This window comes from Entelurus aequoreus, linkage group LG22 (genome assembly GCF_033978785.1).
Source record: "Entelurus aequoreus isolate RoL-2023_Sb linkage group LG22, RoL_Eaeq_v1.1, whole genome shotgun sequence".
Taxonomy (NCBI): Eukaryota; Metazoa; Chordata; class Actinopteri; order Syngnathiformes; family Syngnathidae; genus Entelurus; species Entelurus aequoreus.
In genome coordinates this window covers 11,107,221-11,134,006 of record NC_084752.1, presented here as the reverse complement: position 1 = coordinate 11,134,006, position 26,786 = coordinate 11,107,221, and the positions used below count along the sequence as shown (strand labels likewise).

Below are 26,786 nucleotides of genomic sequence, written 5' to 3'. Positions count from 1 at the left end.
AATAGCTACCGTATTTTTCGGACTATAAGTCGCAGTTTTTTTCATAGTTTGGCCGGGGGTGCGACTTATACTCAGGAGCGACTTATGTGTGAAATTATTAACACATTACCGTAAAATATCAAATAATATTATTTAGCTCATTCACGTAAGAGACTAGACCAGTGGTTCTTAACCTGGGTTCGATCGAACCCGAGGGGTTCGGTGAGTCGGCCTCAAGGGTTCGGCGGAGGTCAAAACACACCCGACTCATCGTGTAAATACAAACTTCTCCCTATCGGCGTATTACGGATACGGAAACATTTGACTGATTTGCAGGTGTGTAATTTGTTGTGAGTTTATGCACTGTGTTGCTTTTGTTGTTTGAACAAGGTGATGTTCATGCACAGTTCATTTTATGCACCAGTAATAAAACATGGTAACACTTTAGTATGGGGAACATATTCACCATTAATTAGTTGCTTATTAACAAGCAAATTAGTAACATATTGGCTCTTAACTCATTATTAAGTACTCTTTAATGCCTTATTCGGCATGGCCTTATTATAACCCTAACCCTCTAAGCCTGACCCGAACCCTAACCAAATAACTCTAAATTAAGTCTTTGTTATTTAGAATATGTTCCCCATGCTAAAGTGTTACCAAAAACATATAACTTTGTCTTGTATTTGAAAAAAAAAACTATTTTATTTTTCACTAAAGAAGGGTTCGGTGAATGCGCATATGAAACTGGTGGGGTTCGGTACCTCCAACAAGGTTAAGAACCACTGGACTAGACGTATAAGGATTTAGCGATTAGGAGTGACAGATTGTTTAGTAAACATATAGCATGTTCTATATGTTATAGTTATTTGAATGACTCTTACCATAATATGTTCCGTTAACATACCAGGCACGTTCTCAGTTGGTTATTTATGCCTCATATAACGTACACTTATTCAGCCTGTTGTTCACTATTCTTTATTTATTTTAAATTGCCTTTCAAATGTCTATTCTTGGTGTTGGGTTTTATCAAATAAATTTCCCCCAAAAATGCGACTTACACTACCGTTCAAGTTTGGGGTCACCCAAACAATTTTGTGGAAAAGCCTTCATTTCTAAGAACAAGAATAAACTGTCGAGTTTCAGACGAAAGTTCTCTTTTTCTGGCCATTTTGAGCGTTTAATTGACCCCACAAATGTGATGCTCCAGAAACTCAATCTGCTCAAAGGAAGGTCAGTTTTGTAGCTTCTGTAACGAGCTAAACTGTTTTCAGATGTGTCAACATGATTGCACAAGGGTTTTCTAATCATCAATTAGCCTTCTGAGCCAATGAGCAAACACATTGTACCATTAGAACACTGGAGTGATAGTTGCTGGAAATGGGCCTCTATACACCTATGTAGATATTGCACCAAAAACCAGACATTTGCAGCTAGAATAGTCATTTACCACATTAGCAATGTATAGAGTGTATTTCTTTAAAGTTAAGACTAGTTTAAAGTTATCTTCATTGAAAAGTACAGTGCTTTTCCTTCAAAAATAAGGACATTTCAATGTGACCCCAAACTTTTGAACGGTAGTGTATATATGTTTTTTTCTTTCTTTATTATGCCGGTGTGACTTATACTCCGGAGCGACTTATACTCCGAAAAATACGGTAAATAATTCATAACAACATTGATTTTTATTCATTATTATTTTGTGAACAATGACATATTATAAAAAATCAGACTAAAGGTCTCAGGGATCTCCACTCATTAAAGTGTTAAAAGTAAGTCATATATTTTGAAGTAAAACACCGCCTTAATGACAGCTTTGTGTTATTAGAGTCAAAACTGCAACACTTTCTCATTATATTGCACCTTTTATTCCAATGTTTATGTTTTTTTTTTTGTTTCTTCATAAATAGCTTCGGGCTGCATTTTGGACACCTCTGGTCGAGCCCGATTTCTAATTTCGGCTGGACCATCTTGAAAAAGATTGCCGTCGGTCTCCCAAGTTACCTAACTCACGCTGGGAGGCACTTACAAATAAGGACAATCAGGAGAAGAAGAGTTCACTCAAAGAGTGAATGTCCAACTAAAGTGCATGAAGATTGAGTGAAAAAGTGTAGCACTCACCACCTGTAGCAGCCTGCACATGGTGTCTCTGATCAAATGCAGCTGCCGCCTGCTAAGTGAACGAGAGCGTAAAGCTGTGTTAAGGCCTGGAGAAACTTACTGCGGCCCTGCTGACTCAGCACAAAGCTTCCCGCCCCGTCTCAGCCTCTTTGTAGAGAGATTGATCAAACAGCACAGCGCGCACCAGAGGATTCACCGCGTCAGGGAGCTTCTGAGTGGATAAGAGTGGACATCCCATTATGTTTCCCAGTGGGGTGTGCTAAGGCATGGTCATGGTGTCATGGTCACGGGTGCGCTTGTTCCGAACGGGTTTATGAACAAGTTGCACCGAGGAACGTCACATGGTGACAGTGGCCCCATTTAACATGCCTCAAAAGGAGCAGGAAGAAGCAGAGTTTATTTAATCCAAACCCTTCTCTAAATCTCAGCAATTGCCTTATTTTCCAGACCATAGGGCGCACCGGATTATAAGGGGATTTAATTTTTTTTAATTTTTTCATAAAGAAATACAATCATGTGTGCTTACGGACTGTATCCATGCAGACTGTATTGATCTATATTGGTATATAATGTATATATTGTGTTTTTATGTTGATTTGAATCAAAATAAATAAAAATAAATAAACATGTTTTTTTTTGTCATTTCTTGTGCGGCCCGGTACTAATCGGTCCGGTGGTTGGGGACCACTGGTCTACATAACATGTAATGGTGGTTCTTTGGTCAAAATGTTGCATGGATTATGTTTTACAGATCATCAAGTTGCTTTCTGACAGTCGCTTCAGGATGCGCCGTTTTGTGGGCGGTCTTATTTACGTGGCTCACCTTCGGCAGCGTCTTCTCCCCGTCATCTTTGTTGTAGCGGTGTAGCGTGCAAGGACGGGAGTGGAAGACGTGTCAAAAGATGGAGCTAACTGTTTTAATGACATTCAGACTTTAATGTTTTCACGTGAAAAACCGTCTGACCGGAACTCTCTAAAAACTAAAGTTCCTTGGGTGAATAATGTAAGATCACTATACCGGTATGTTTTAGCGCTTTCATGGCGAGTTTACTGACAGATATAAGTAAGAACTTTACACTACTTAATATTAGAAAAGGCAACAGTGGAGGATGAATGTCCCATAACAAGAAGATAGAGAAAAAAAAGAAGCTTATCGGCTACGGCACAGACTACAAAGGCGGACGGGCGCAATTTTTCAGGACGTATGCAGATCCCAAATACAGATCAGCAGGTACCAGAAGGCAAGAAAAGTGGCTTTTGCATAATATTGCGAAACAAAACGCCAGATAATATGTCTTACCTTATACACACACCATAATAATACACGTATGTTGAAGCACAGTACAATCCATCAAGCGGTGCGACTTCATAGCTTACCAAAGTTGTACTAAATCATTTTGATAGATTTTTGAGTGCCGTGTGTAATGTTCTATATTTTCAATGGAACATATACAATTTTGGTGTTGTTTACTTGAGTCATATTGCCATCGTAGTGCAGTCTACACGTATCTCTTACTTACGACTGCCATTATATTACGTCCTGCACGTATCTCTTATGTGTGACTGCCATCTACTGCTCACACTTATTATTACACCATGTACCAAAAAAAATAGCTTCAAGGTCGGTAAGCAAAACCAAAATGAAAGGATTTTAAGTGTGCTTTATATTCCAAAAAATATGATAATGATAGTTTCACTTCCTGTGTTAAAGTGTCATTAATATGGAAAGAAAATAATAGAGAATGAGCAGCAATGAATAGAAAAAAAAGAACAACCTATTTCTTCACACGTCTATAAACTTAAGATCTCACAAGCAGTAGCACTTTACTTTCTAATCTTTAATTCTGACGCACTTAGATTTGAAAAATCTACTTGAGTCTGTCAAATGTGGATGGTGTTGACTGAAGGATCAAAAGCTCTTCTTGTCATTCCATCTCCATTTCTGGAGGTGGAATTCTGCAGTGCCTCAAACGTTTATTAACGTTAAATTACTCCTGCCCGCCACAGAGCCGCCAGAAAAGGCAGAAAAAGGATTCGAACTAGGAACAACTATGTGTTGCTGCCTGTTTCTGCACAACCACAAATGGCATTCCCATTTGTGAAGAGGAATAAACGCTTGGTTTCACAGCTGAAGGAACACCTCCTGAGAGACATACTGTACAACCTGCTATCCGGGCACAGGCGCTCAGCATGGGGCATCGTGCTTATTTATAGGAAGTCATCACAAGCTGACGTTCTTAGACTTTCATGAGGCAAATTTAATCAACAAACGTTGTCATTTTTGCATTCGAACAAATAGGATTGTGACCCAATTGACTGGAGTTTAAAGGGGTCCTATTATGCACTTATTGGTACCTGTTTTGTATGTATTTGGGATCCCCATAAGTCCCAAAAATGTGAAATATAGTCATGTAAGCATTGTTGGAGATATTTATACAAACCCCAAAACCAGTGAAGTTGGCACGTTGTGTAAATGGTAAATAAAAACAGAATACAATGATTTGCAAATCTTTTTCAACTTATATTCAATTGAATAGACTGCAAAGACAAGATATTTAATGTTCGAACTGGAAAACGTTGTTATTTTTTGCAAATATTAGCTCATTTGGAATTAGATGCCTGCAACATGTTTCAAAAAAGCTGGCACAAGTGGCAAAAAAGACTGAGAATGTTGAGGAATGCTCATCAAACACTTATTTGGAACATGCCACAGGTGAACAGGCTAATTGGGAACAGGTGGGTGCCATGATTGGGTATAAAAGCAGCGTCCATGAAATGCTCAGTCATTCGAACAAGGATGGGGCGAGGGTCACCACTTTGTGAACAAATGTGTGAGCAAATTGTCGAACAGTTTAAGAACAAAATTTCTCAACGAGCTATTGCAAGGAATTTAGGGATTTCACGGTCCGCAATATCATCAAAAGGTTCAGAGAATCTAGAGAAATCACTGCACGTAAGCGATGATATTACAGACCTTCGATCCTTCAGGCGGTACTGCATCAAAAAGCGACATCAGTGTGTAAAGGTTATCACCACATGGGCTCAGGAACACTTCAGAAAATCACTGTCAGTAACTACAGTTGGTCGCTACATCCCTAAGGGCAAGTTAAAACTCTACTATGCAAAACCAAAGCCATTTATCAACAACACCCGGAAACGCTGCCGGCTTCGCTAAGATGGACTGATGCAAAGTGGAAAAAAGTTCTGTGGACTGACGAGTCCACATTTCAAATTGTTTTTGGAAACTGTGGACGTTGTGTCTTTCGGAACAAAAAGGAAAAGAACCATCCGGATTGTTCTAGGCGCAAAAGTTCAAAAGCCAGCATCTGTGATGGTATGGGGGTGTATTAGTGCCCAAGACATGGGTAACTTGCACATCTGTGAAGGCACCATTAATGCTGAAAGGTACATACAGGTTTTGGAGCAACATATGTTGCCATCCAAGCAACGTTATCATGGACGCCCCTGCTTATTTTAGCAAGAAAATGCCAAGCCACGTGTTACAACAGCGTGGCTTCGTAGTAAAAGAGTGCAGGTACTAGACTGGCCTGCCTGTAGTCCAGACCTGTCTCCCATTGAAAATGTGTGGCGCATTATGAAGCCTAAAATACCACAACGGAGACCCCGGACTGTTGAACAACTTAAGCTGTACATCAAGCAAGAATGGGAAAGAATTCCACCTGAAAAGCTTCAAAAATTGGTCTCCTCAGTTCCCAAACGTTTACTGAGTGTTGTTAAAAGGAAAGGCCATGTAACACAGTGGTAAAAATGCCCCTGTGCCAACTTTTTTGCAATGTGTTGCTGCCAATAAATATGGAAGCGCTAAGAACTACAACATGGCTGCAAAGCCTGAATACAGACAGATCACGAAGCAGTTACTAACCATAACCTGAAAACACACTTTCTTTTGAATTTTTTGCTCACTCAAACTCAAATTCTAAGTTTTCTTATTTGCCATGTCAGAGTGGTTCTACCATAGAAGGGCCAGCGTTTTAGAATAGAAAAACTACCAGGCCAATTTTCCCGCTAAAACTCCTCAAGGTCCTCGTAAAGTGCACGGATTAGAAAGTCAGCCGGCCATTTCAGGCTGCCTAAAACTATTGCATCATATGGTAGTTTGAAATCGCAGTTAAAAAAAAAAGATAAGGCAACTTCTGGTAAATATTTTAAGAAATACTTGAATACATCAAAACACATTTTTCCCCTCAGATTCACATGTCTTCCAATCCAATGACAACTTCGGGGATAATAAATAGACTTGTCAACAAAACTGACTTTTCTCATTTATTTCCTCAATGAGTCACAAGCTGCGGCATCAAGCTTGTCTGTGGTGCAAAGGTAATTTCTCAATATCATGTCCAAATAACTAGAAGAACGTCCCAACATAATCAACTTTAGGAAAACGGAACACAATTCAAAGCACAAGCACTTACCGTATTTTCCGGATCATAGGGCGCATTAAAGGGGTCATATTATTATAATTTTTTTCTAAATGTAAAATACTTCCTTGTGGTCTACATAACATGTGATGGTGGTTCTTTGGTCAAAATGTTGCATAGATGATGTTTTACAGATCATCTTCAAGTCGCTTTCTGACAGTCGCTTTAGGATGCGCCGTTTTGTGGGCAGTCTTATTTACGTGGCTAACCTTCGAAGGGAGTGGAAGAAGTGTCAAAAGATGGCGCTAACTGTTTTAATGACATTCAGACTTTACTTCAATCAATAACGGAGCAGCATCTCCTCATCCGTGGCTCACTAGTGCAACAACAACGCCGGAAATGTGTCCTGTGAAATACCATCCGACAGGAACTCTCTAATAACTAAAGTTCCTTGGGTGAATAATGTAAACTCACTACACCGGTATGTTTTAGCGCTTTCATGGCGAGTTTACTGACAGATATAAGTAAGAACTTTACACTACTTTATATTAGAAATGGCAACAGCGGAGGATGAATGTCCCATAACAAGAAGATAGAGAAAAAAAGCAGCTTATCGACTACAAGGGCGGACGCAGTCACATTTTCAGGACTTATGCAGATCCCAAATACAGATCAGCAGGTACCAGAAGGTAAGAAAAGTTTCTTTTGCATAATATTGCGAAACAAAACGCCAGATAACATGTCTTAACTTATACACACACCATAATAATACTGGTATGTTGAGAAGCACAGTACAATCCATCAAGCGGTGCGGCTTCGTAGCTTACCAAAGTCGTACTAAAACATTTTGATAGATTTTTGAGCGCCATGTGTAATAATGTTCTATATTCTCAATGGTGTTGTTTATTTGAGTCATATTGCAGCCTACACGTGTCTTTTATGTGTGACTGCCATCTACCGGTCACACTTATCATTTCACCATGTACCAAATAAAATAGCTTTAAGGTCGGTAAGCACAACCAAAATGATTCCATACATTAGGCGCACCGGGTTATAAGGCTCACTGTCGAGTTTTGAGAAAATGAAAGTATTTTAAGTGCGCTTTATAGTCCGGAAAATACGGTAAATGGGCAAATGACGAAAGCAAGCGAACAGACACCAGCATATGTCAGGAAAACGTCATAAAACAGAACAGTAGTACAAGTATCATTACTCACTGAACAAAATATTCGGCTTTCGGTTGAAGTGCCAGCATAACCGTAACTTGAACTACTGTATAACCTGTACAGGTGAAATTAATTTAAATCTAAACCTATAAATGCATATGTCTAACTGTTGAATGTTTCAATCTAGTGGAACCGCACACATTTTTACAGCTCTAATTATCTCATCTTTATTGTTAAGGATGTAAAAGACTAGAGCGTTCAAACCATTCAAAGTTAGGGATGTTCCGATCAGGGGTTTTATGCTGCTGATTACGTAATTAACAAAACATTTTTTGAACGTGATAATAATACTTAATAATGACACTTAAAACATTAAGAAAAGCAGTTTATTTGCCCTGACGGAGGTGATTATAATTATCTTATGGGAGTGGCGACACACGGTGCATGGAGACCTATCATTAGCTGCTCGTCCCTTGTTAGCTGTGGGAATAAAAATTAGTGTCAGCCAGAGGCGATCGGCGTTAATTGGCAATAGCTGTGACATACTTCTTCATAGAGATCAGCCAATACTAAACGGTGACTGATCGATCGACAACCTACACCAGGGGTCGGCAACCCAAAGCGTTGAAAGAGCCACATTGGACCAAAAATACAAAAAACAAATCTGTCTGGAGCCGCAAAAAATGAAAAGCCGTATATATGTGTTATAATGAAGGCAACACATGATATAAGTGCCTATATTAGCTATAATAGCCTACTATCAAAATGTGTTGCAGGCTGATGTTAATCTTCGTTGACGGAAATGTTGAAATGTAATATTTATTCTCCACATTTTTACAACATTAAAAAACATTAGTAAATCAGAGGCTACTCAGAAGGTGAGAGAACTCCTGGAAATTACTGGCTTTTAATGGCCAAAGGTATAGATGTGTGTGTCCAAGTTAAAGGAAACGGCAGGCTGTCCTCTTTTAATAGATTTATTACAATCTTTGGCAAGCTAGGTAATGTTTGCTGTGGTCTGGAACAACATGGCACACAAACAACTATCTGAAATGCAGCCAATATTACATACAGATAATGTGTCATGAGACATGCAAAACTAAATTATATACAAAGAGGATAAAAGTAAAGGATATTAAATGAGCTCAAATTATACCTACAAATGAGGCATAATGATGCAATATGTACATACAGCTAGCCTAAATAGCATGCTAGCAATGATTAGACCAAATACACCTGATTAGCACTCCAACAAGTCAATAACATCAACAAAGCGCACCTTTGTGCATTCACGCACAGCATACAAAGTTTGGTGGACAAAATGAGACAAAGAAGGAGTGGAATATTTGACATGTAAAGAAACTGTTGCGTCACAGTCCACACTATGGTGAGTTCAAGAACCGCCAAAATTAGTAAGACAAAACAATGTTCACCAAATATTTTCATCAGTGAAGCATACACACAAACATATTAAACAGTGGTAGTTCTAACTATCGGGAAGGTTTGTGTCATGTTTGTCCTCAAACAAAAAACATACTATAGAAACTAAATAAATATTTCCCCTTTTTTTTTTTTTCATTTTAAAACCTTTTTTAAAAAGGCTCCAGGGAGCCACTAGGGCGGCGCTAAAGAGCCGCAGGCGGTTTCGAGAGCCGCGTGTCGCTGATCCCCAACCTATTCCATCAAAGTGTACACAAGTTACAAAGCTATGATAAAATGGGGAGGCTGGAACCCTTATTTATTTATTTTTACAGGAAAATAAGTTTCCAAATACAAACTTTTTCAACTGCCAACCCTAATCATGAAACAATTAAGTTAGTAAAAAGAGATACCACAGTACACAAGGAATTGAACAGCAAAATTTGCAACAGGAAATTAATCCGTTTTCTACCGCTTGTCCCTCGCAGGGTTGCGGGGGGTGCTGGAGCCTATCCCAGCTGCACACGGGCGGAAGGCGGGGTACACCCTGGACAAGTCACCACCTCATCGCAGGGCCACGACAGGAAATTGTTTTTTTTTTTAAAGTTCCATTGTTTTTGTTAATACGCATTTTTTTCATGTGGTAAATGTTTCTTTTTCGTAGAAAAATTGCCCAGGGGTTTAAGAGGTTGACGCTATTTTGAAACTAATTATCTCCCTGTAATTGTATGCCAAAGAAAGGTGTGAGCATCTACGTTCACGCTTAAGAAAACGACAACACGAGGGTGTCGGTGCTGTCACCCACCTTGTTCTGGGTGTCCTGTTTGTGCAGCGGGGAAGTGAGAGCGAAGATATTCTCTGGAGAGACAGTCGGCCTGCGTGAGAAGAGAGATGGGGGCGTTAGAGATCATTAATGGCAAATAGGGGAATGACGGCATCAGTCTTACGATCAAATGCAATCAGAGGTGCGCAGGAAAGTCCTGACACGGTGAACGCGCACGTTGAATGTTTGACAAGGTAATGAGGCAACCTTCATGCCGACTTTACACACAACCAACAAAACGGCGATCTTTGCTGCCAAACATAAATCCGTGTGTACAGATGTGTGTTTAGTCCAACGCTGCTCAGCATTTCTTACCCAAACACTGTTAGATCCTCCCTGGTGGATAAAAATAGGTTTTTTGACTGAAACAACAAATCAATCATTTAACATCATTGTGGAAACTCGGGACATACCATATTTTCATGACTATAAGGCGCACTTATTTTATTCTGAGACACTTGTGATTTAGGGCTATATAAATAAACATTGATTGATTGATATTCTCCAAACTCGACAGTGCGCCCTATATCCCGGTGTGCCTAATGTACGGAATAATTCTTGTTTTGCTTACCGACCTCAAAGCTATTGGTGAAATGATAAGTGTGACCAGTAGATGGCATGATGATATGCTTAAAAAACAATTAGAAATAAAAAAATAAAAAAATCTGCAATGTGGTGAAACCGCATTTTTTGAAGCACGAAGTGGTGAGGCCCGACTGGAGTTGAAGTGAAGTGAAGTGAATTATATTTATATAGCGCTTTTTTTCTCCAGGGACATTTAAACCAGTGTGGGTGGCACTGGGAGCACAGGTAGAGTGTCTTGCCCAAGGACACAACGGCAGTGACTAGGACGGCGGAAGCTGGAATCGAATCTGGAACCCTCAAGTTGCTGGTATGGCGCAAAACTTGAGCAAATCTATGATTCTCAATAAAATCTCTTTTGGGTGTCTGGATCCTTTAATTTTCTCAAAACTCGACAGTGCGCCTTATAACCCGGTGCGCCTAATGTACGGAATAATTTTGGTTGTGCTTACCGACCTCAAAGCTATTTTATTTGGTACATGGCGAAATGATACGTCCGACCAGTAGATGGCAGTCACACATAAGAGACACGTGTAGACTGCAATATGACTCATGTAAACAACACCAACATTTTATATGTTCCATTGAAAATATAGAACATTAAACAGGGCGCTCAAAAATCTATCCAAATGTTTTAGTACGACTTTGTTAAGCTATGAAGCCGCACCGCTTGATGGATTGTACTGTGCTTCAACATAGGAGTATTATTATGGTGTGTGTATAAGGTAAGACATATTATCTGGCGTTTTGTTTCACAATATTATGCAAAAGCAACTTTTCTTACCTTCTGGTACCTGCTGATCTGTATTTGGGATCTGCATAAATCCTGAAAAATAGCGCACGTCCGCCTTTGTAGTGGACATCGGCATGGACTTCTTTTTCTCTATCTTCTTGTTATGGGAGCGACTTATACTCCGAAAAATACGGTACAATGATTTGCAAATTTACAAAAGCACATATGCAAAAGCTTCAAAAATTGGTCTCCTCAGTTCCTAAATGTTCAGTGAGTGTTGTTAAAAGGAAAGGCCATGTACCACAGTGGTAAAAAACTTTTTTGCAATGTGTTGCTGCCATTAAATTTTAAGTTAATGATTATTTGCAAAAAAAAGAAATGTGTTACTCAGTTCGAACATTAAATATCTTGTCTTTGCAGTCTATTCAATTGAATATAAATTGAAAAGGATTAGCAAATCATTGTATTCTGTATTCATTTACGAATTACACAACATGCCAACTTCACTTGTTTTGGGTTTTGTAGAATCCCCATTACCTACATCGTTAGCTGCCTCTTGCTAATAGTTTTTATGATCTCCAACCCACAGAAGATAGAAAGACGTGTGTTCTTGTTTTAAATAGGGATTGTGGACGATGGGTAGAATTCCGAAAAAGTGCAGTTTTCCTTTAAGCTTGATCAGTCTTCCTAATCCATGTATCATTTGCTGAGAGTGCAATTTGTGTAAATGCTCAGCACACACCTTATTTCTTGGGTAATTTTTTAGGCTGGAAGACGCATCCATGACCCATCTTTAGTGTCCCAGCTCTCCTATCAGATTGTACAATACGTTCACTCATTGTGGTGACGTCTTCCTGTGCCCTCAGTAGAGAAACAACTCCAAAGCGGGATGTTTCCACCTCTATGTCTGACAGGAGGTGTTGTTTTCAGCACTTGTCTGCCGCCAAACACGTCTTCATGTTGTCTCATGCAGTCACTCAGGTGTTGATTGTCAAACTTCCAACAGGCCTCTGCATGTGTCTTGGTGAGCATGGGGACATTGCGGACGCCACATGATCTCAATCCATTTTAGCCAATACAAAAGTGCTTATCTTGGTAACTGTGGTCCCAACTCCTCTGGCAACAAAGTCTTCCCTTTTCCTCACCTTACTCCCAATCAGTCTTATCCCACCAGGTGAAATATCAGATAGAGCTCTTTCTCACCAAACATGCCAGTCATATGAAGGTCCAAGTGACAATAGGGAATTGTCTTGATGCCTTATTTGTATTTGACTTTATTAAATTGATTTATATTAATGTTCGGCGCAGGAGGGGACAGAAAGCAGAAGAAAAAAGGAAGACAGAGGGGGAAATTGCGGGGACAAGAAGGGTGGAAGACAGAGAGACAACAACAACAAAAACAACAACAGAACGACTACGAATTACTACACAAATACGATGTGTACAAATATGATACCAAAAATAGTAGCAAAGAACCAGTTACCGAAGTAGATACGAATAACACAGAAATGACAATGAACATTATTGCACTACAAATGGAACAATACAAATACCAATATAAATAACATTATTTATAACAGTGTTTCCCACACATTCATTTAACAAATAAAAAAAATACACTTTTTTTTTTTTTTTTTGGGCCGGTCCAGCTCCTCAGGCAAATCATATAGTTGATGTAGATGCCCATATAGGCTGTTCAGATTTACTTTACAAAAGAGAAGTATAGGATAGTTCTCTTGTTGCCTTATTTGTATTTGACCACTACTGTTTTCTGTTTATGTGTTACTTACTGTGGCAGGACACCTCTGCCTCTGTTTCACTTTATGTTGCTGGTAAATAATATGGTTGTAGTAGTAGGCCAAAGTTAAATGATTTAGTATGCACTAATTAAAGGGGCAGAGCTTTAAGAGACATTTTAGCTTTTATATTTTATAAGATATATTTTTTGTAAGAACCACAATTAATAAATATATTTCAGTGAATAACTTATTGTTCAAATCTGTATATAAATACGTACATAAAGTGTTGTAATTATATTGTAAAATGGATGGATGGATGGATGGATGGATGGATGGACGTTTAAAACAAAACTGTTATTATTAATTAGTAAGTATACATTTTTTGAGCATTTTTAGAGAAAATCATATCCATCCATCCATCCATCCATTTACTACCGCTTGTTCCCTTCGGGGTCGCGGGGGCCGCTGGCGCCTATCTCAGCCACAATCGGGCGGAAGGCGGGGTACACCCTGGATCATTGTAGTAAATTATGCAAATTCCTCGATGATGTCATGGTGACCACGCCCATAGCCACACCCCCACCGCCACAGGTATCTTGACAGTTTATGGGAAACACTGCATAATGAATAATAATAATAATTACCTCTATTATCAACAATACAATTGTTTCAAATGCAACAATATACATACAGTACAGGCCAAAAGTCTGGACACACCTTCTCATTCAATGCGTTTTCTTTATTTTCATGACTATTTACATTGTAGATTGTCACTGAAGGCATCAAAACTATGAATGAACACATGTGGAGTTATGTACTTAACAAACAAAGGTGAAATAACTGAAAACGTGTTTTGTATTCTAGTTTCTTCAAAATAGCCACCCTGTGCTCTGATTACTGCTTTGCACACTCTTGGCATTCTCTGGATGAGCTTCAAGCACACATGTGAAGTGAAAACCATTTCAGGTGACTATACTTCTTGAAGCTCATCCAGAGAATGCCAAGAGTGTGCAAAGCAGTAATCAGAGCAAAGGGTGGCTATTTTGAAGAAACTAGAATATAAAACATGTTTTTAGTTATTTCACCTTTTTTTGTTAAGTACATAACTCCACATGTGTTCATTCATAGTTGTGATGCCTTCAGTGACAATCTACAATGTAAATAGTCATGAAAATAAAGAAAACACATTGAATGAGGTATGTCCAAACCTTTGGCTTGTACTGTATGTAATGAAAACTTGAATGACAAAAGAAAGCAGATAAATAGAGGGGAAGGAAGAGAAGCAAACTATTGTAACCTTGTAGATTGTTATAGTGAAAATGGGTTAAGCTTTATCAGTGTGCCGTGTTTTACCCCTAGGGGAACAACGTATGTTTTGTACAGTGATTGTGTGTGTAGATGTGTGGGAAATAATTTCGTTTTAGATGCATCGCAATTTGCACATGGACGATTATAAAGTCGCTTAGTAAACGTCAATAAAGGGTAATCGATTTATTTATTATAAATCAAATAATGGAGACGGTTCTAAAATTTGGCTGACTGCAGCGAGCCACCTCACCAAAAGATTCGACTAGCTCCTTCATTATAGGGCAGTTATATTTTTGCACACATTAATTTATTACATGTGGAAACTAATTAAACAGTTTCTTATTACAAATGCACTGTTTTTTTAAGTTGCAAGTGACAAACGATTATTTAGTGAAGCGAAAAGAAATGTAAAACTCCATCATCCTTTTTCTACCGCTTTTCCCTGTCGGGGTCGCGAGGGGTGCTGGAGCCTATCCCAGCTGCACTAGGGCGGAAGGCGGGGTGCACCCTGGATAAGTCGCCACCTCATCACAGGGCCAACACAGATAGACAGACAGCATTCACACTCACATTCACACACTACCTGCTCAGTGGCCTTGTGGTTAGAGTGTCCGCCCTGATATCCGTAGGTCGTGAGTTCAAACCCCGGCCGAGTCATACCAAAGACTATAAAAATGGGACTCATTACCTCCCTGCTTGACACTCAGCATCAAGGGTTGGAATGGGGGTTAAATCACCAAAAATGATTACCGGGTGCGGCCACCGCTGCTGCTCACTGCTCCCCTCACCTCCCAGGGGGTGATCAAGGGTGATGGGTCAAATGCAGAGAATAATTTTGCCACACCTAGTGTGTGTGTGACAATCATTGGTACTTTAACTTTAACACTAGGGCCAATTTAGTGTTGCCAATCAACCTCTCCCCAGGTGCGGGTCTTTGGTGGTGGGAGGAAGTCGAAGTACCCGGAGGGACCCCATGCAGTCACGGGGAGAACATGCAAACGTAACACAGAAAAATTGAACCCTGGACATTCTTATTGTGAGGCACACACACTAACCCCTGTCCACCGTGCTGCTCTAAAACTCCCATCAATATACATAAATTATAAATGCTTTAATGATTTATTTGTAATCAAATCATAGCTCCTGAATCATAATCGTTATTAAATTGTTTGGTGTCTAAAGATTCCCACATCCAACCGTGTGTGTGTGTGTGTATGCACTGTATTTGTGTATGTATTTTTGTGTATGAATGAATGTATGTATATGTATGAATAATTGTGTGTATGTTGGTATGTATGTGTAAAATATATTTGTGTCCCAATACAGTACGTGCAGGAGCCAGTGAGGCTCCAGACACCCAGAGAGCCCAACTCAAAACAGCAGGTGCACTCACTGCCCCGGCCGCGCCTACCTGAGGGTCCCCTACTCCCTCCTTAAAAGAGACAAAACCCACCCCACTGCCCCACTAGGCGCAAGACTCCGCCGACAGACAGAACCCACCTCACCCTCACACCCTCGGGGGCCACCAGACCGCAGTCCGGAGCCTGTGACGGTCGAGGAGGCAATGAAGCGCACGCCGCACCTCCAGCACCTCCAACCCCATCCAACCCCTGCAAGTGACATGGGAATATATAAATCCCCCAGAGTGTCTTACTGTGTAGTTAAAATTAGGAGGTCAGCCATTACCGCCAACGCCCGGTATTGGTGTGTGTACTGAAGAGTGAGGGAGATATGTATGCGGGTGGGGACCAATGATACAATTAAATTGGGGGACATCAGGGTCATAGTGGGTGCCTACCGTGCTGAGCCCCCCAAACCCTAAGTGTCTAACATGCAGTTTAAAATTGAGGGATGGACGAGCAGGGTACAAGTCTGGAGGTCTCCCCCGCCACGCCTCCCCGCAGGCCATTCCCTCAAAGTCCTATAGGTGTGTTTGCGTTGTAAGTAGGAGGACCGGAGGGCTCAGACACAGTTCCCAAAGCCTCCGCAGTCCATGCAGGAGGCAACCGAGATATACGGCCAAGAGGTCGACACCCACAACCCAGCACCCCGCAAACCTCAAAGCCAAATGCAACAAAACAGGCCCAGTCTCCTGGCGGGGGAACCCAAATACACACGACTAAAACGAAAAGCAAAACGGCCAAACAAAGTCATTGCGACCGAACAGCCACGGACATCACTTCTGCACTTCTCCCAACAGCCAAAACAAACAGCCACAAAAGACACTGTGCCAGCAGAGGAAACACCAAACACGGTCCCGGTCCAACAAGTGCGACACCATCCCCATGTGTGCGTCCGAACATGCCTATCTTACCCCACTGAAATCTGAAAATGATCCAGAATGCTCCCAAACAAACAGCTGCTCCACACCCGGCCGACAAGACACCAAGCGATTCGACCCCCTGCCAAACAAAGCCTGCTCCCGCCCGCCCGCTCCAACTCTGTAGAGTCCACACCGACAACCCCAGGCAAAAAACTGCACAGTCCCCATGCTCAACGTGAACACCACATCTAAGCTGCCCACACAGCAATGCGTTCACAAAAGTCCTGACCAGGGCATGACACCTCTCAATGGGGAAGGAAGTCAACCGATCCCACCTACATGTCAGCACCCAAGCCAGCCAGCCAGTCAGCAAGCCAATGCCAGACAGTCTCCACAATTCCATCAGCGCACGGCCACCAATCATGGCACTTCGACCACACCAACCCAACACAGCAACGCCAACCGCCGGCAGCTCCACAGCAACCACCACTACCATCACCCATTTGCTGCTGCTGAAATCCAAGCAAAAGGGCGACCGATCCCGCAAACTGCAACAAGGCACACACCCAGCAACTACCGAGGCTGCCAACCTAACGACCCCAATCCCATCCACAGCCCGGCCAATCGATCCGACCGCAGCCAGTGCCACAGCCAGTGCCACAGCCACACACAGCCGCGGACCACGCTGTGGACCGCCACAGAAGGCTGAACAACACGCAGCCCCTCCGGAAAGGGAGGACACGACCTGCAACCCAGCAGGTAGCAGGCACCTAAGCCACCCCACCAACAGCCAGACGGCTCCCAAACATGCCTGTCAATCCTTCCCGCTCCATGTCCACCAAGTCGTCCGACCCCACCCAAAAGAAAAAAGACCCGAGGCCTGGTCACCACCAGTGCAGCAGTCACAGTGTGTCTCCTGGAGGAGGACAGCTGCTACTTTGTGGGAGTCGGCGAGATGGTGGGTGACTTTCAGTTTGGCGGTGGTGAGGCCCTCTACATTAAGCCGGAGCATTGACAGAACTTGATGCTTAATGGTCAGGACGGGCACCAGCTGGGTGACGACTGATTGACAACATTAGTTTCACAAGCTGGTCTTGCACCATTTCTTACTACTCACAGAGGAGGCCACGTGAAGGCTGTCATTGTCTATCTAGTATCTACATTGTGCGTGTGTGGGCCTAGCCTACAGCTTGTTGTGATGCGTCTAGTGCAGTAGTTAGAGGGAAGGTTGCATGTCTACTTCCCACCTGCTTGTTAACCTCTCGCATACAGACACTGCCGCTGGCTAGCCCTTTTGGTGAACGTAGAAGCAACCGTGTGCGTCAGTCTTCTCCTGCCAGTACACAGCCTCTCCTTCACCAAGACTCCTGTCAGGCATGGCCACACACGGTAACTAGGGCCCCGCGGCCCATGGCAAACATGGCAGGGGATCTTGGAGCTGCAGTGGTCCCCAGAGGCGTGATTGTGGACATGCCCTGGCATCACTCAACCACTGCCCTGCTGCCTTGTGGGTTAATCTAGGAAGACAAAAGGCTAGGGGAGCACACCCTGAGAGAAAAGCAAGTGCTGGTAGGTGCACCATAGACGGTCCTCCGACAGACCGGAGCTGCGGCAGCCTCCTGCAGCTGTGAGGAGGTGCCGGTCGTCCTGGGTTTCCCTTGCTATCGGATACAGCTCCCCACAGCGACGAAGTGACGTTGGAGTCTGCGTGTCCACCTTGTCGAAAAAGACCTCAACGGCGGAGTGGGCGGTCACAAAGGCGGAGGAAGGCTGCAGATGGGCCCCCAATTGTCTTGGTCTCCATGCCATTGGACCCTGGCCTTCTCTTTGCCAAGGACAGTGTGGTGGCTGTCTGTGCACCAGTCTCCCCACTTTAAAAGATTCCACGCACAGGCGTTCTCCTGAAGGACCCACCAACAGGAGGACAATCATGCTCGCTTCGAGTGATCGCCGATGATGATGAGTATCTGCATTATCTTCCTATGTATCGGTTTATCAACATTATCTTCCCATCCATCTATCCATCTATCTATCTATCTATCTATCTATCTATCACATCCATCATTGTAATAAGTATAAGACTATTTAAATGTAAATTAGTCAATCGCAACACAAGGTCAGAGAAAGAGGAGAGCACTAACAATAACAATCATGTTTCAACACCTGTAACACTACCTCCACCATTTAGTCCTTCAACTCTGCAGCTGTGTCCTTTCGGGTTTCTTCTCCGTCCTAACTTCTTTATGCAGTCTCAGTCCGTCTCCTGCACTTGAATCCACCTTCCCAAACTTTTGGTTCAAGCTAAACCATTTCAATATCAATCATTAGTGGTCCTTTCGGGTTGAGTCGGAATGGTGCAATTTATTGCTAACTCCCACGTCTCTGCTGCGGACCCGGAGTCCAGTGGTTGCAGCAGCAGAATGTCAGACAGTCATATATTAACATTTAGACAGCCTGAGGGCCCAAAGGAGAGTTCAGATTTAAATCAATCACACACTTCCTCTGCGTTTAGAGGAGTTCTACAAGTCAACTGTTACAGCTGGCAGCACCTGAGCGATTGTGTTAATCTTACTACTCAACCTACTCAGTGGCCTAGTGGTTAGAGTGTCCGCCCTGAGATCGCTAGGTTGTGAGTTCAAACCCCGGCCGAGTCATACCAAAGACTATAAAAATGGGACCCATTACCTCCCTGCTTGGCACTCAGCATCAAGGGTTGGGGGTAAAATCACAAAAAATGATTCCCGGGCGCGGCACCGCTGCTGCCCACTGCTCCCCTCACCTCCCAGGGGGTGATCAAAGGGATGGGTCAAATGCAGAGGACAAATTTCACCACACCTAGTGTGTGTGTGTGACAATCATTGGTACTTTAACTTTAACTTAATTGATATTTTCACCTGTCACTTGTGTTTTTGCACGTGTTGCTATCAATTTAGACATACTACACATCCACATATGCTGACATTCTTCAGGGTATCTTCAGATCAAGGCTTAAAACACACTTACTCCCGACATAATTACTTTAATGCTAGCTATTTATGTTTTTAGCTCACATCTGCAATGTTCTGTCTCTTGTTTCTTATCCAAATCTGTAATGTTTTTATTGCTCCTTATTTGTTGTTGTGTACAGTGTCCAAAAGGCCCCAGAGAGGCACCCTATAAATAACACTAATTATTATTATTACGCTCAAACGAACCAATTTGAGAGAAACGAAAGAGAATTCATTTAAAACAAGCAAGCAGTCCGAGACCAGCTCATGTCATGGACATACCATATTTTTCGGACTATAAGGCGCACTTAAAATCCTTTCATGTTCTTAAAAATCGACGGTGCACCTTATAACCCTGTGCACCTAATGTACGGAATAATTATGGTTGTGCTTACTGACCTTGAAGCAATTTTATTTGATAAGTGTGACCAGTAAATGGCAGTCACACATAAGAGATACGTGTAGACTGCAATATGGCGCCAGTAAACAACACCAAAACGTTAAATGTTCCATTGAGAATATACTGTAAAACATTACACACGGCACTCAAAAATCTGTCAAAATGTTTTAGTACGACTTTGAAACCGCACCGCTTGATGGATTGTTGGTGCATTAAGGCTACCGTAGTCAAGAATTATTATGATGTGTGTATAAGGACCGCAAAATAGCACCTATTAGCAGACATATTATCTGGCGTTTTGTTTTGCAATATTATGCAAAATTAACTTCTCTTACCTTCTGGTACCTGCTGATGTGTATTAGAGATCTGCATAAGTCCTGAAAATGTGGAGTCCGTGGGGACTTCTTCTTTTTCCTCTATCTTCTTGTTATGTGACATTCATCCTCTGCTTTTGCCATTTCTAATATAAAGTAGCATAAAGTGGCATAAAGTCAGTAGACTCGCTATGGAAGCGCTAAAACATACCGGTGTAGTGAGTTTACATTATTCACCCAAGGAACTTTAGTTATTAGAGGGTTCCGGTCGGGCGGTTTTTCATGGGACACATTTCCGGTGTTGTTGTTGCACTAGTGAGCCACGGATGAGGAGATGCTGCTCCGTTATTGATTGAAGTAAAGTCTGAATGTCATTAAAACAGCTAGCGCCATCTTTCGACACTTCTTCCACTCCCGTCCTTGCACGCTACACCGCTACAACAAAGATGACGGGGAGAAGACGCTGTCGAAAGTGAGCCAAGTAAATAAAACCGCCCACAAAACGGCGCATCCTGATGTTTGTAGAAACAGTGTCCATGCCTAAGTGCTTGATATAATACACCTGTGGAAGGCCAAGTGATTAGGACACCTGATTCTGATCATTTGGATGGGTGGTCAAATACTTTTGGCAATATAATGTATCTCTCATGTGTGACTGCCATCTACTGGTCACACTTATCATTTCACCATGTACCAAATAAAATAGCTTTGAGGTCGGTAAGTAAAACCAGAATTATTCCGTACATTAGGCGCACCAGGTTATAAGGCGCACTGTCGAGATTTGAGCAAAAAAAAATAAAAAGGATTTAAGTGTTGCCTTATAATGAGTAAAATACTGTATTCAGTCTTCACAGACAATTTGTAAAAAGGAAAGTCAAGAATTTCCAACATATAAAACATGTATTTTTCATGAGCAAAATGCACACAGGAAGCTGAGCAATGCATGCGGTAAGTGAATGCTGTCAGGAGACCGGAGATATATTTAAAAATGTACGGTAGAGAGAGGAAATATGCTGTTACTGTGTCTCTCAGGTAGCGCCGTAGAGTCCCATTATTAGTAGATGTCTTCCCATCAGGGATGAGAGGTTTCATTGATTCCCGCAAAGAGATAATGACCAGTAGACTAGCAGCAGCCCACAACTACAGTGTGTGTATGTGTCACAGAACGGATACTAGAAATGTGGGATCGTATCAACTAAGAGGCCTCCTTACCACTCTGTACACTCACAGATTGCAAGGAGGAAGAAAATAAGCTTCCCATTAAGGTGTGCTACTCACCAGTGATATATGCGATTACATTGCTATTTGCTGTAAGCCATCACAGTCGGCGGGTTTGGATCAGCAAAATGCAAAATTCATGCGGATTACTTACAGGGGATTTTGTTTCAAAGAGGACAATATTTAGCACTTCAAGTGCCACATATTTTCAAAAGGAGGCAGGTCAATTGAAGCTTACCATAAAATCCTGCTGTAATAAAACATGTAACATTTTATGGACATTTCAGTTGCCCAAACAGTTTTAAAAAAAAAAAGCACAGGATCAAAGGCAATGATGTCATGGTTTTGCTTTAGAGCAGGGGTGTCCAAACTTTTTCCACTGAGGGCCGCACACTGAAAAATCAAAGCAAGCGGAGGCCATTTTGATATTTTTTATTTTAAAAACCAATACAATATATGTATAAAAAAGATACATTTAGGCCTCCACTCAGACTTGATCCCGGGGACCCCAAAAAAAATATTACAAATGTGTCATTATTTAGTATTATTATTATTATTCAAGGTTTAAATCTCTAGATCAACATTAGGTCTATCTGTCAATATAACGCTTTTAAAGATTTAAGTTGTATGCCATTTTTGTCAAGGAAAACCGTGTTTCTTTATGGGAAAAAAACACAAAATATGCAATATTTTCCCCCAATAAAATTTTAAAGTGGAATATTTGAGATTATATAATAATTGGAGTCTTAAAAAGGTCAATAACTCATAACAACATTGATTTTAATTCATTATTTTTTTTAGCAATGACACTTAAAAAAAAAAAATTCCCACTAAAATTATTAGGGATCCAAAAGGGTACTGCTCAGTAAAGTTTAAAAAAATTAATCCAACATTTTTTTTAACTTTTACCACAATAGTCTCAAGATCAACTTCATATCTATCCGTCAATTATACGTTTTATTGTTGTTTTTGTTTTTTGTTTGTTCGTTTTAGGCCCTTCTTTAAAAAACTTTGTTTTTTAAATGGCAACCAATAAAAATATGCAACATTTTCCCCCCAAAATATCTCAAAGTGGAATATTTAATGTGAAGTAAATGGAGCCTTGAATAGGTCAATAATTCATAATGACATTGATTTTGATTCATTATTTTTTTTGAAAGAAAGAAACAGCCTGCATGGCAGCTTTGTGTTATTAGATTAAATAATGCAACATTTTCTTGTTACATTTCACCTGTTTGCTCTTTTATACCACTTTTTATGTTTTTTTATTTTTTGTTCATCGTATTTTTAGAATGTGCTGTGGGGCCGTTAAAAAATTACCTGCGGGCCGCAAATGGCCCCCGGGCCGCACTTTGGACACCCCTGCTTTAGAGCAATGACAAAGTCACTAATTAGATTGTCTTGTCATCTCGTCAATATTCACAGCCCACAGGGAGGCATGTGTGCCTGCCATCTACTAAAAAAAGAATGAAATATACCACATGGCGACAATCCACGGGCATTGCAATCCGTTATTGCTTTTTGGGGGCGGGGGGTAACAGTAATTATCTGCATCCACATACATTTTTGGAGACAGGCCCAATACAGATCTGTACGTTCTGTATTTACTATCATTCTGTAAGTTTATAATTTCGCTTTTTTTTTGGTATGGATGAGCTATTACAGAATCGCTCAGAACTCACACAGTATTTTGGAGAGTTGCAACGTGTACCGTATTTTTCGGATTATAGAACACGCCGGATTATAAGGCGCACTGCTGATAAGATGGTCTATTCAGGTCTATTTTCATACAAAAGGCACATCAAAAGTGGTCATATTATGATTTTTTTCAAAATGTAAAACACTTCCTTGAGGTCTACCTAACATGTGATGGTGGTTCTTTGGTCAAAATGTTGCATAGATGATGTTTTACAGATCATCTTCAAGTCACTTTCTGACAGTCGCTTCAGGATGCGGCGTTTTGTGGGCGGTCTTATTTACGTGGCTCACCTTCGACAGCGTCTTCTCCCCAAAGGGGAAAAGAACAATCCGGACTGTTATAGGCGCAAAGTTGAAAAGCCAGCATCTGTGATGGTATGGGGGTGTATTAGTGCTCAAGGCATGGGTAACTTACACATCTGTGAAGGCACCATTAATGCTGAAAGCAGGCCTGGCCCTAACCAATCTGGCGCCCTAGGCAAGATTTTAGGTGGCGCCCCCCCACATCGGCAGTGAAGTGTATATACTCACAAGAAACCGAATAGCTTTGTCTTTGACCTTTTGTTTTACTTAAAGAAAGCAAATTAACATATTATATGAGAATGTTATGTTATGATTATCTTTAACCGAATCACAGCAGTGCTCAAATTAAAAAACAGCATTCCCTCTCATATGATATTGCTTAATTAACATTAATGATGTGCACTTTAACAACTAGGCTTACAACTATACCTAATATATAAAGGGGTGGAAAAGTGACTATTACCTGCAGGGCAAACATTAGCTAACCAGAAGGCAATAACAATGTAAACAAAAAACACCTGCTTAAAAGATCTAATACAAATGTCCCTGAGGAATGTAAGGTGGGAGTACTGTAATTACCTAACGTTACATTATTATTTTCCATAACAATTTAGCCCCCTCCACATTAACACGACGTTAAAACAGAACTAGCTATTTATTGATTAGCAATTGCCGAATCATGTAACATTAGCTTAATGCTAAAAAGCCAGGTTACTATCACATTCTGTAACAGACAAATAATTTCATGTAGGCTAACGTTACCTACCTGCTACCTCTGTCTTTTTCTCGTTTCTCCTCCTCTTCTTTTCTATTTTTTCTTCCCTAGACACCTGACAGTTTTGGCCGTTTTGACATCTTGTGTTGATTTTTTGATGTGGTGACATCCAAAAAGAATCATGATACGGGAAGGGAGGGGGCGCACCGTGCGGGGGGCGTAATGTTGTAACAAATAATATTTCAATTAAATAGGCTTTACTTTGCATTTTAATTAACGTGGGATTATTTTTTGTATTTAGAAATAATAGTACCAACTTTTTTTTTTTTTTCTCCAACATTTGTGGCACTGGCGTGGCGCCCCCTGATGGACGGCGCCCTTAGCATTTGCCTATACGGCCTATGCCACGGGCCGGCCCTGGCTGAAAGGTACATACAAGTTTTGGAGCCACATATGTTGCCATCCAAGCAACGTTATCATGGACGCCCCTGCTTATTTCAGCAAGACAATGCCAAGCCACATTCTGCACGTGTTACAACAGCGTGGCTTCATAATACTAGACTGGCCTGCCTGTAGTCCAGACCTGTCTCCCATTGAAAATGTGTGGCACATTATGAAGCCTAAAATACCACAACGGAGACCCCGGACTGTTGAACAACTTAAGCTGTACATCAAGCAAGAATGGGAAATAATTCCACCTGAAAAGCTTCAAAAATGTGTCTCCTCAGTTCCCAAACGTTTACTGAGTGTTGTTAAAAGGAAAGGCCATGTAACACAGAGGTAAAAATGCCCCTGTGCCAACTTTTTTGCAATGTGTTGCTGCCATTAAATTCTAAGTTAATGAGTATTTGCAAAAAAAAAAAGATCTTTCTCAGTTCCAACATTAAATATCTTGTCTTTGCAGTCTATTCAATTGAATATAAGTTGAAAGGGATTTACAAATCATTGTATTCTGTTTTTATTTACCATTTACACAACTTGCCAACTTCACTGGTTTTGGGTTTTGTATTCTCCTATAGTGAACATTCAACCATCAACCTTTACTATTTAATGATGACACTCGTTCAGTCCCTCTTGGGACTTGGGGAGTTTATCTCGTTTTGACAACAGCAGAAACAAAAGTGAGAAGGGAACACAGGGGTCCATTAGCACGGAGACTTTCAGCAACATACTGTAGCAACAACCAGAGACATCAATTTTGTATTATTTCCAAATTCCAGCAAATAGCGGAACACGTCTATTGCGCCGAAAGAGAACTGTGGGTATAAAAAATGCAATAGATTAAATCTTCCCAAAACAAGCACCGTCTGTACCTTAACATCAACACTGCAATGGAACCACAAAAAGAGCACCACTTTTCACACTGCTATGCTATGTTTTTCCTCAGCAGAATCTGATCCCAGTCAGTTCTAACACATACTATCAGGCCTTCTGCTTGAAAGATGAAAAGGAATTTCACCTTTTGAAGACCCAAAATTCAGAGCCTCAGCAGATAATGAACGTTTTGGAATGGCCCAGACCTGACCCTGCATCAAGCCCTGAATGGTTTTGAAAATCCAAGAGGTTGTGTACAGAAGCCCTGATCAGTTTCCAAAGTCAAGTCAGATTGTGATGATTCCTACTTCTAAACACTGAACGCTGTTCATTTGTTCGTTTTCTGTGGTTTAGAGATCTGCATCAATTTAGTCATCTGTCATCAAATAGTAAACTTGCGAATCTGTCAATATGCACCATAACAAAAACAGTAATATTTAAAAAATGGATAGACGTTGACGTTCTAACTCAGTGATATCAAACTCAAGGCCCGGGGGCCAGATCTGGCCCGCCACATAATTTTACGTGGCCCACAAAGGCCTGGAAATAATATGTTTCAATAAAGTACTTTATCTTTTCTTACTAAATGTATTTGTTCTTTCCATTTTAACAGAAACAATGCATGTAATTGCATACCTTTTAAACTTTAATATTATCCAATATAGCAAAAAATATACATGATCATACTTTCCAAACATTTTATCTTGTTAAAATACTTACATTTCTGCTTGACTTATGGTTTTAGAGCAAGTTATCCATCAAATTGTACACTGTAAAAAATGACAATACATTTTACTGTAAAATTTTGCTGTTTTTTACAGCATCCATCCATCCATTTTCTACCGCTTATTCCCTTCGGGTTCGCGGGGGGCGCTGGAGCCTATCCCAGCTACAATCGGGCTGAAGGCGGGGTACACCCTGGACAAGTCGCCACCTCATCGCAGGGCCAACACAGATAGACAGACAACATTCACACTCACACTCACACACTAGGGCCAATTTAGTGTTGCCAATCATATTACTATAAAATTGAAAAAACTCTACCACTGTTTTTTTTACGGGAAGTTCTGTCGACTGAGCTGCCAGTGTTATTACTGTAAGATCTATGGGATGTCAAACTCATTTTAGATCACAAGGAGAAAAATCCACTCCCAAGTGGGCCGGACTGGTAAAATCATGGCACGATAACTTACAAATAAAGACAACTTCAGATTGTTTTCTTTGTTTAAAAATAGAACAAGCACATTCTGAAAATGTACAAATCATAATGTTGTTGTTTTTTTTTTTACACTTACATGTTGCGGTTAATAGTATTCTACCTTTAT

At 41.0% G+C, this 26,786-nt stretch overlaps 1 protein-coding gene across 3 annotated transcripts in view; it reads right to left on the bottom strand.

Moving 5' to 3' along the window:
• The window catches only part of LOC133639921 (endonuclease V-like), a 156,571-nt gene that overhangs the window by 82,821 nt on the left and 46,964 nt on the right, over window positions 1-26,786 (bottom strand). For all 3 annotated transcript variants that reach the window (XM_062033617.1, XM_062033616.1, XM_062033615.1), the window contains exon 8: window positions 9,870-9,939. In XM_062033617.1, the coding sequence (XP_061889601.1) occupies window positions 9,870-9,939 (70 nt within the window). The remainder of the gene's footprint in view (window positions 1-9,869; window positions 9,940-26,786) is intronic.